Below are 11,655 nucleotides of genomic sequence, written 5' to 3' on the forward strand. Positions count from 1 at the left end.
GTTTGATTAAATGCACCTCATTTACATAAAATTTTAATTAACTATATATGTATATATATATATATATATATATATATGTATATATATATATGTGTGTGTGTGTGTGTGTGTGTAATGAAAAAAGTGTAAATTACATTTTAGGAAGACTATTCCTTTAGCCAGCTAAAACAGTCATTTAACTTCTCTGTTCTAGTCTGGAAAAACTTTAACTACAAGTTAAGGTAAAAGAAGTAGATTGGTCAAATCTTCTAAGTGAAACATTACATAATCATCCAGCAAACTCACGCAGTCAATCAGAGCAGTCACCCAGAAGAGCAGGCGTTTATCTATAGATGCAGAATTAATAACCTTACCACTTTGTGAGAGATATAGCAGCTTGTTACCACGCGCTGGTGATAGCATGAATGCATCCACGGTGGTGTGCAATTACAGCACAGGAAGTGTGCTAAGAGCAGCCATTCCACACGCCATTAAAGTTAATAAGGGCCAGGAGTCGGGTTGCACTGGGCTCTCCCAGGCCATTAATAAACTACAGTGGGTGCCAGAGCCGCTCAACACTCAGGCTTCATACATGAGCTGCTTGTGTAATGAGGATGGCTGACCACCTGATGAAGAGCTGTCACTAACCTCTCTATCCTCTGACCAGCTACCATTGCTGGTGGACTGAAGCGAGTCAGTCAGGCTGAGAACTGAACACAGAGGAAGACATCCTGCATTTAAGCTAAATATGTTAGCAATACAAATCCTTTCAAAGCAGCTTCACACAACATTATACTCTTATGAATGAAATGCCTCACTTACCACAGAGCAAGTGCTGAGTTATATGATAACAATGATTCGAGAGATATCTGGCTTTAATTTCTAATTTTGGCTTTAATTTCTTAATTAATAATAATCTCTTCATTTAGTCATAATTACTATAACTGATGGCATTCCTTACTGTGGTTGAAAATTACCTAGATCACAATAAAGATTTTGGTTTCAAATTTATTATATCATGGTAAATGTTTTGGTTGATAATTTATTGTGGTAAACGTCACTTCCTGTTTGTTGTTGGCGCCCGTACTGTGTTTGAGCTCCATCACTATATTCTTTTTATCGACTATTTTTATCTTAAAAATCAATTTTATACACCATCGTTTCCGTTTATATAATGTGTGAATATATCCTCTATTGTATTCTACAACAAAAACAATCAGAGCGCCTCGTTATCACTAGTTTTATTTTGAGCTCCTGGGTCCGCTATTAGCTTATAGCCCGTTAGCATAAGCAGGCGTGGTTGCTGCTAACTGCGCTTACATTGCTAATACTCTATTCACACACATTACCACTGCTGTTGTCACTGTTACTTGTTTAATGGCGGATGAATGTCTACCTTTGATTGCAGGCGAGGACACAGCTCGAGGCCGTGGGGAAGCAGATTCGCCACATGGAGGTGAGGCAGGCCCAGCTGAGAGAGCGGAGAACCGCGCTGGAATCATCCCGGGCTGACGCTCACAAGTCCGGGGTAAGTATACAGCGAGTTGTTAACAGTCCCACCACGTCTACTCCGTGTGTTTCTCTACACAGGCCAGGTGCACCTAGGACGTGATCTTCCCAGATGTCCTTCACTCCGGCGCCGGGACACCACGGACCCTGGGTGCATCCACAGCGGAGGATACGAGCCAGGCCCTGGGCGACGACTTCTCCCCACTCCGGTCTTCGAGATCTCCACACGGAACCGCTTCGCTCCCCTCCGCAAGACAGGACGCGACGCTGTGATCATCAGAGACTCCATCGTCCGACACGTCCGTGCTACGTTAGCCGAAGGTAAAGTGCACACTCATTGTTTCCCTGGTGCTCGTGTTCTCGATGTTTCTGCGCAGATACCCGCGATCCTGAAGGCCGACGAGAGCCCCAGAGCAGTCGTGCTTCACGCCGGGGTTAACGACACCACGCTGCGGCAGACGGAGACGCTGAAGTGGGACTTCAGGAGCCTGATCGAGACGGTTCGCAGCACGATGCCCGCGGCGACGATCATCGTGTCAGAACCACTGCCCACGTATCGACGAGGACACGAAAAGTTCACTAGACTTTTTGCTTTAAATGAATGGTTGTTGTCAAGGTGTAAAGAACAGAAACTGCTATTTGTTAATAACTGGAATCTTTTCTGGGAGCGTCCTAGGCTGTTTCGCGCTGATGGATTACACCCCAGCAGAATCGGAGCGGAGCTGCTCTCTGACAACATCTCCAGGACACTTCGCTCCATGTGACTAGTAAGACAATTCTCTAATAACTATTATGATGAGTTTTGTTCCACCCGCTTAAATGATAAAAGTACTTGCGCTGTACAATCTATTAAGACTGGGTCTGTTCCCTGAATAGTGAGGTCAAAATATAAATTGAATGTTGGATCTAGAAAAAATCTTATCGTGATTAAACCAGAAACATGTAAAGTAAATGAACAAAAACAATCTTTAAAGTTTGGGCTCATAAATATTAGATCACTCACACCCAAAGCGGTTATTGTAAATGAAATGATCACAGATAATAGTTTTGATGTATTCTGCTTGACTGAAACCTGGCTAAAACCAAATTATTATTTTGGTCTAAATGAGTCGACTCCACCAAACTACTGTTATAAGCATGAGCCCCGTCAGACTGGTCGTGGCGGAGGTGTTGCAACAATATATAGTGATATTCTCAATGTTACCCAGAAAACGGGTTTAACTCATTCGAAATACTTCTGCTTAATGTTACACTGTCAGACATGCAAAATAAATCTAATGTATTTCTTGCTCTGGCTACTGTGTATAGACCACCAGGGCCGTATACAGAATTCTTAAAAGAATTTGCAGATTTCCTCTCAGACCTTCTGGTTACAGTTGATAAGGCGCTAATCATGGGAGATTTTAATATTCATGTTTATAATACAAATGATGATTTAGGACTTGCGTTTACTGACCTAATAAACTCTTTTGGAGTCAAGCAAAATGTCACCAGGCCCACTCATCGTTTTAATCATACACTAGATTTAATTATATCGCATGGAATCGATCTTACTGCTATAGATATTGTACCTCAATGTGATGATATTACAGACCATTTCCTTGTATCGTGCATGCTGCATATCACTGATATTAACTATATGTCTCAGCGTTACCGTCTGGGCAGAACTATTGTTCCAGTCACCAAAGACAGATTCGCAAATAACCTGCCTGATCTATCTCAACTGCTTTTTGTAACCAAAAATACACATGAATTAGACGAAATGACTGGCAACATGGGCACTATTTTCTCTAATACATTAGAAGCTGTTGCCCCCATCAAACTGAAAAAGCGTACTGTGCCATGGTATAACAGTAATACTCACTCTCTCAAGAAAGTAACTTGTAGTCTTGAACGCAAATGGAGAAAAACTAACTTGGAAGTTTTTAGAATTGCATGGAAAAACAGTATGTCCAGCTATAGACAGGCTCTAAAAACTGCTAGGGCAGAGCATATCCACAAACTCATAGAAAATAACCAAAACAATCCAAGGTTTTTATTTAGCACAGTGGCTAAATTAACAAATTACCAGACGCCACCTGATTCAAATATTCCACCAACGTTAAATAGTAATGACTTTATGAATTTCTTCACTGATAAAATAGATAACATTAGAAATACAATAGCGAATGTAGATTCTACAGCGTCTAACACTTCAGTTTCATCCATCGCACCTAAAATAAACTTCAGTGCTTTACAAATATAGGACAGGAAGAGCTAAATAAACTTATCACTGTATCTAAACCAACAACATGTTTATTAGATCCTAATTTAGAAAACGATAGGCCTATTTCAAATCTTCCATTTATGTCTAAAATTTTAGAAAAAGTTGTGTCTGCTCAATTGAGCACCTTCCTGCACAAAAATGATCTGTATGAAGAATTTCAGTCAGGTTTCAGGCCCCACCATAGCACAGAAACTGCACTTGTTAAAATTACAAATGACCTGCTCCTTGCTTCAGATCAAGGCTGCATCTCATTTCTAGTTTTACTTGATCTTAGTGCTGCGTTCGACACCATAGATCATGACATATTCATAGATCGATTACAAAACTATTTAGGTATTCAAGGGCAGGCTCTAAGATGGTTTAGATCCTACCTGTCCGATCGCTACCATTTTGTTTACTTAAATGGGGAGTCATCTCATTTATCATTAGTAAAATATGGAGTGCCACAAGGATCCGTCCTAGGTCCCCTTCTATTTTCAATATACATGTTGCCCCTTGGTAATATTATTAGAAAATACGGAATTAGCTTCCACTGTTATGCTGATGATACTCAGCTATATATCTCAACGAGACCAGATGAAACCTCTAAATTATCTAAGCTAACAGAGTGTGTTAAAAATGTAAAAGATTGGATGACCAATAATTTTCTCCAATTAAATTCGGATAAGACAGAGATATTAATTATTGGACCAAAAAACACTACACAGAATCTTGTAGATTACAATCTGCAACTAGACGGATGTACTGTTACTTCCTCTACAGTCAAAAATCTGGGTGTTATATTCGACAGCAACTTGTCTTTTGAAAATCATATTTCCCATGTTACAAAAACTGCATTCTTCCATCTTAGAAACATTGCCAAGCTACGAAACATGTTGTCTGTTTCTGATGCAGAAAAGCTAGTTCATGCATTCATGACCTCTAGACTGGACTATTGTAATGCAGTGTATTGTAATTCTAGGTGGTTGTCCTGCTTCTTCAATAAACAAGCTACAGGTAGTCCAAAATGCAGCGGCTAGAGTCCTTACCAGGTCAAGAAAATATGATCATATTACCCCAATTTTACAGTCTCTGCACTGGCTACCTATTAATTTCCGTATCAGCTACAAATTATCATTACTTACCTATAAGGCCCTAAATGGTTTAGCTCATGCGTACCTAACTCCCTAAGGTCACAAAACAAGAGACTTTTGGTGGTTCCTAGGTTAGCAAAGTCCACTAAAGGAGGTAGAGCTTTCTCACATTTGGCTCCCAAACTCTGGAATAGCCTTCCTGATAATGTTCGGGGTTCAGACACACTCTCTCTGTTTAAATCTAGATTAAAAACGTATCTCTTTCACCAAGCATTTGAATAATGTATCTTAAATTGTGAGTATAATTGTATCTGATCAAATGTGCATTCTTATTCTTTAGCTTGGGTTAAACTAATTAATTTTACTTTGTTGGAACAGCAGCTATGCTAATGATGTCTCTATTTGTTTCTATGTTTTGCCACAGGATTTACATCCCGTGGTAACTAGGATTTACACAAGCTCCAGTCTGGACCCAGAACACCGGAGAAGAGATGATGCTGACCCTCAGAGGACCTAAGATGATGCTAACCCTGAATCAACAACAGAACTAACAAATATTGCTACAAGTGTGACTGCATCATATAATAATTATTAATTATTAAAAATGTTGATAATGTTCATCATCTGGCTGACTACGACTTGTATACATTTTTCTACAAATCCTGTCATACGTGCACAAACTGACAGTCACCACTTACAAGCTATTACTAAATATTGTAGAAACTTAATTTTCTGTAAAGTTGCTTTGTAACGATTTATATTGTAAAAAGCGCTATACAAATAAACTTGAATTGTATTGAATTGAATAAATATTTTGGTTAAGAAAATATTGTGGTAAATGTTTTGGTTGGTAAATACATCTTGATCAATATATCAGTTGAAAATTATATGGTGATAAATATTTTGGTTGAAAATCATATTGCAGTAAATATTTTGGTTGACAGTGATATCATAGTAAATATTTTTGTTGAAAATGTATTATATTGTGGTAAATATTTTGGTTGAAAATTCTATAGTGGTAAATGTTTTTGGTTGAAGTCAACATAGTGATTTAGAATACAGATCATGTTTTTTATGACGAGTGGCGCGGGGCCGAGAGACGTGGGAACAGGTGCGAGGCCGGTGGAGTGATTGGAAATGAGCGACACCTGCTCAACCCACCGGTCTCGAGTCCCACGGAGGAGATGGAGTGATATAATACCAGAGCGACGACAGTGAAGGACGAGAGAGGACCAGGCCTGGATTTTAGTTTTTGTTTGATTTTAATTTGTGCGCGTCAGTCGTCCGTCTTTATTTTGATTATTAAAATCTTATTTGATTGTCCGCTGGTTCCCGCCTCCTTCTTCCCGAAGATTATGAAGGTTTCATTCGTTACATTTTTATTATCTAATTAATGATGAAGAGCTAATTTCTGTCCATTTAGGACATCACAGTATTTCCCGCATCCGTACTGTTTAAGGACAGACACTCATGATAGTACCATAGTATCACAGCAATGATCAGACTATAAGAGACAATCTTATTTAATTAGGAGCCAAATCACACCCGAAGAACAAATGTGAACACTGGAAATAGATTTTGAAGAAACATGTGCTCCAGTCACTTAAAAATCAATAACAGAACAATTTAACCCGTTTATATTTCCCATTTGCAGACATTTGACTTCTTAACTGGGTTTAGATTGGCCTCAAGCATTTATTTCCTCATGCACTGGATGATAATATCACTCCTAAAACTATAAAGCAGACACGCATCTAATCTAGACTCCACTTGAGGCATATCTGGTGCTATAGAAAGGAACACAACTTGAACGCTTTGTCCTTGGATGTGTTTTGTGTTGTGTGGGCCTGCAGTCACATCTGCTGTAACGTTATTCTGCCATCCATCAATGATTTAAAAGCTCTCTGCTTTCTAACACTTACTGTCAGAATGCCAGCCATCATGTCCAATTACAGCAGCAAAACACTGATGTAATCCTACCTCACGATCGATCGAGCAGTGTATGGAGTCCATCTCGCTGCTTTTATAGGGCTGATGTGAAATGAAAGTCGCCTTTAAAACAATATTGCACATAACCAGAGTGTAATAAACATCATCCTAATGAGACAATGCAGGCAAAATCAATAGGTTCCAGTTACTCTCAAACCCTGAGTGGTGTTTTTTTGAAGAAAGGGAGGATGGCTCAGGGGAAATGTGGTTTCTTGTGATGTGCTGCTGAAACGGAGACAGAATGAAGGCACTGGAACCTCAACAAGAACCTAGTTTTGATGGACTCTGGTGGATCATCTATGGCCTCATGCCTACAAACCATCACAGTTAAACTGGGTGTAGTACTGCTAATGAACTATGACTCACTATTGAAAGTTACGTTGTCTACTTTAAAAAATAAAATAAAAAAACCCTTAGCATCAAGGTCTGTTTGTGACCTAACAGGGCACAGACTTCAATCTGATCTGGATCAGCATATATGATTGGAGCACATGGATTTCCCCTTCCATCCTCTGGTCTCTTATTGCAGATCCACTCCATGCTGCCTGTAGTACATCTCTTCATGTGATAGAAACCCACTCAGAGCAAAAAACAGCTCACATGCTTTGGTCTAGAACCTTTAAAGGTCCCGTTCTTCGTGATCCCATGTTTTAAACTTTAGTTAGTGTGTAATGTTGTTGTTAGAGTATAAATAATATCTGTAAAATTCTAAAGCTCAAAGTTCAATGCCAAGCGAGATATTTGATTTAACAGAATTTGCATACAAAAAACGACCCGTTTGGACTACATCCCTCTAGTTCCTGCAGTAAAGACGTCACTAAAACAGTTTTTTGACTAACCTCCGCCCACAGGAATACACGAAAAGGGGGCGTGGTCTTGTTGCGCTCTGATGGAGAAGAGGAAGAGCTGCGTTTGTGTTTGTCGCCATGTCGTCGAAACGCTGTTATTTTCATCTCGGAGTCCAATCATCTTTGTTTGGCCTTCCCAGGGATGCTGTACTTGGAGATTAATGGTTACAATTTATGTTAAACTCAGTTCCCGAAAAATTATAATCCACATGTAAAACTATGTGCAGCACATTTTGCTGAGGACAGCTTCCTCAATCTCAATCAGTTTAATGCCGGATTCGCACAAAGATTATTCCTGAAAGATGGAGCAGTTCCCCCTTTGTCTGGAGAAGGCGTTGTTTATGGACCACAACCGTAAGTGTATTTTATTATTTAAGTTGGTGCGTTTAACAGTTTCTGTAACTTATTACACAAAGGGCAACGCTGTTTAGCTTTGTTAACTAGATGTTAGGGCTGTGCAAAAAAACGAATGCGATTTTCATGCGCATCTCGTCAGTAAAAACGCTCCTGTGATTATAAGTACATCTCCAGCACATGCTCCTGCACACTTGCTTCTCAAAACTAGTCCAATCACGTTTCCAGGAGGGCAGCATGCGCTCAGCTGCGGTCGAATCACAACACAGGAACCGCTGGCCCAATCAGAATTCGTTACGTATTTCTGAAGGAGGGACTTTATAGAACAAGGAAGTCATCAGCCCGTTTTTATGACAGTGAAAACAGCGGTATACAGATGGGTGAATTGTGTGAAAAATACTGTGTTTTTTTACATGCGAAACATGAACACATGTTATATTGCACACTGTAAACACAATCAAAGCTTCAAAACAGCACGAAAAACAGGACCTTTAAAATAATTATTTACAGTTGAAAGCAGCTAAGCAACGTCATGTTGATATAATCATGTTGAGATCACATTGAAGAAAAAGAGTGTATTTACCAGCTAAAGATGAGAGTGTATGAGAACGAAGTCAGTGTATCTACTCTCGTTGTTAAAACCGGGACAAGTTGATACTGGGCACCAACATTCTTAAATTCATCTTGAGCCAGTTTTAGCAGGACCCCTCGTACTGGCGTGTGGTGAACAGGCCTAAATCAACAAAAGATTATAATGTTGAACAGTTCCTAAACATACTTACTGGACTCAAAAGATGGAGAAGCAATGAGATGCCTGACATCACAGGAACTGCCAAACTGATTCAAGCAGTCATGTTGCTGCCTAAGCAGGGACACCTGGTGAGGGCCAAGTTACCTCCTATATCACCTATTTTTGAGGGCAGTGCTGTGTTGATTGAACCAGCCAAGTCGCCAACTCATAAATTTGAATTGGTGCGACCCTTCAAGACTGTTGAAACACTGTGTCAAACCCTGCATGGATCACCTGCCCCAGACTTCCAGGGCATTCTGCAGAAGATGGGATTGAGTGACTAAGACACTGACTCTTGCGAAGTGTCACCTCAATGGAAAGGTCAGTTATTGCGCTTAGTCCAGAAGTTTGAACATGTATTCTCAAAGCACAAGCTAGACAGTGGGAGAGCGAAGGGCTTTGTGCATCGCATTCATCTGTCTGACAACCGGCGTTTCTGTTTACCTTACCGACGTGTCCTACCAGGGCATTACCAGAAGCTACGGCAAGTATTATAAGAGATGGAAGAATGTGACATCATTCATAAATCCAGCAGCGAGAGGGGTCTCTCTCTTGGTTCTCGTGTGGAAGAAGAGTGGCGACCTTCGTATCTGCGTTGATTACTGCTGGCTGAATTCACACACTATAAAAGACGCACACCCTCTTCCTCATCAAGCCAGTTGTCTTGCTGCACTGTGAGGAAATGCATTGTTCATCGCAATGGACCTTACATCTGGCTTCTACAACATCTCCATGTGTGAGGAAGACAAGAGACTTACAGCCTTTACCACACCTCTCTCTATGTGTTCATTCATCTTCCACTGGGGCTATGCAACAGCCCAGCAAGTTTTATGCAGCTTTTGATGAGAATATTTGGAGACCAAAACTTTCTTACTCTGCTGTGCTATTTGGATGATCTTATAGTGGTGCCTCACAATGAACAAAAAGCCCTAGAACGGTTGGAGATGGTCTTCAACAGATTGAGTACTCATGGGTTGAAGTCGGCATCTAAGAAATGCTACTTCCTGAGACGGAGTGTCAGATTTCTTGGCAATGTTGTGAGTGAACATGGAGTCGCAACTGATCCCAACAAAAATTCCAGCCATTACCACCATCACCAAAATGAATCTCATGATGGATAATGGAGTGTCACACTCACAAAGGAAGATTAAAGGAAAACTTCACTATTTTTGAAAAGAGGTTTATTTTCCAACTCCCTTAGTTGAGTACCGTTTTTTGAATCCATTCAGCTGATCCCCGGGTCTAGCAGTAGCACTTTTAGCTTACTTGGCATAGATCATTGAATCTGATTAGACCATTAGACCATCTCACTCAAAAATGACCAAAGAGTTTAAATATTTTTCCTATTTAAAACTTGACTATTCTGTAGTAACATTGTGTACTAAGACCAACAGAAAATGAAAAGTTTTGTATATATAGTTACTTTAAATATTTTTTGGGTATGGTCATGTATTACCAACGCTTCATCCCTAACTGTTCCAGTATTGACAAACCTCCCTTCACTTTAACAACTACAGCCAAAGAAAAAGGGGCTACTCAAAGGGTGCTGCTATCTTCAGGAAACTCAGCCAATCAGATTGGACTAGGGAATGTGTTCTATCTTTTGAACGGCTCAAGTCAACCCCTCTGAACTCTGTGGTGTTGGCTCTCCCTGACTTCACCCAGCTGTTTATGCTTTCTACAGATGCCTCCTTGGATGGTAAAGGGGCAGTTTTATCAAAAATACCATTTCAGTTAATAAACTGATTCAAATTGTGACCCAGAAAACCCTCCTTTGTAGCCCTTCAATCAGCCTTCTTGGGTCAAAAGCTTCTTAAGTGTGGGATACAAATTCCCTGTTAGTGTTATTAATCTGGGGTACAATACATGTTGTGGTCTTTCAAGTATCTTTGTAGAAGTGTTTATGGCACTACTTTTGCGGGCAGACGCTTGAGAGTCTGGCCTACTGTCTTTTGTCGCTCTCTCAGTAATTTGGGTAACGTATATATGTTTCAGACGGATACTATGATTTTTGTCAGAGTGTGATCACATCCCTGGTGTCATTGAGTCACTAGTTTTTGACTAATTTTGTGAAGTTCAGGGGGGTGAATGTAGCCTGCTGGGAAAAGTGAAAAATTGATTGTATTATTTCTGTATGATGAACTTCCTAAAACTATTTTTCTATGGAGCTGAAGTCATTTCATTTCACTAAATATGAAATTCCTACATGGGTCATGCAATGTTAATGTGAATAGGAACTATTAATTATGGTGGTTGTTCAAATGGGATGCTTATCTGTTTTGTGTACTATGCTTATGGGGAGTGCGTGAGTTATGTCAGCCTCAGACCCCCACGTGACACTGGTGAGGCAAGACACACATTTTCCCTTCTCTTCTGTGTTTAAAAGTGTTATCCGTGGTCAAAATCCATTAAATATCAAGTATATAAATGTATGTGAGTTTTTATGCAACTATTGTCTGACACACGTGGAGCTAATTAACTCATGGTTTGTGCACAGTGTTTAACGGAAAAAGTTAGCACAATGGATGCTTCTCTTATCAAGTGTCTTGTGTTTCAGAACAATAAATGGAACTGTTTTGAAGCTTGCCTGCTGTCTCCAGAGTGAAATTCCTTACGTACAGAATCAGATCTGCTACACGTATACACCAAACAAAGAAACCATGAGGGAAAACATGAACTGAGCAATCACACAATAAAAGTCCAACAAAACAAGAGCATTACATAGCCTACATGCTGTTCTTTTGAACTTTCTATTCATCTGGAAATCTGGAAATTTATTTGTCCTTTTCATCATCTCTGACAGCCTTATTCTAATTGACACAAAAATATGTCTCTTGCTCAAAAATT

The 11,655-nt window shown here is 39.9% G+C and overlaps 1 protein-coding gene across 1 annotated transcript; it reads left to right on the forward strand.

Annotated features, from left to right (window-relative positions):
• Positions 1 to 400: 400 nt before the first annotated feature.
• LOC132126252 (uncharacterized) lies at positions 401 to 5,417 on the forward strand. Its single transcript, XM_059537382.1, has 3 exons — positions 401 to 584; positions 1,570 to 2,255; positions 5,252 to 5,417. Exons 1-2 carry the CDS (start codon positions 401 to 403, stop codon positions 2,250 to 2,252), a joined length of 867 nt encoding a protein of 288 aa, XP_059393365.1. The 3' UTR covers positions 2,253 to 2,255; positions 5,252 to 5,417.
• Positions 5,418 to 11,655: the final 6,238 nt, after the last annotated feature.

This window comes from Carassius carassius, chromosome 44 (assembly GCF_963082965.1).
Source record: "Carassius carassius chromosome 44, fCarCar2.1, whole genome shotgun sequence".
Classification (NCBI taxonomy): Eukaryota; Metazoa; Chordata; class Actinopteri; order Cypriniformes; family Cyprinidae; genus Carassius; species Carassius carassius.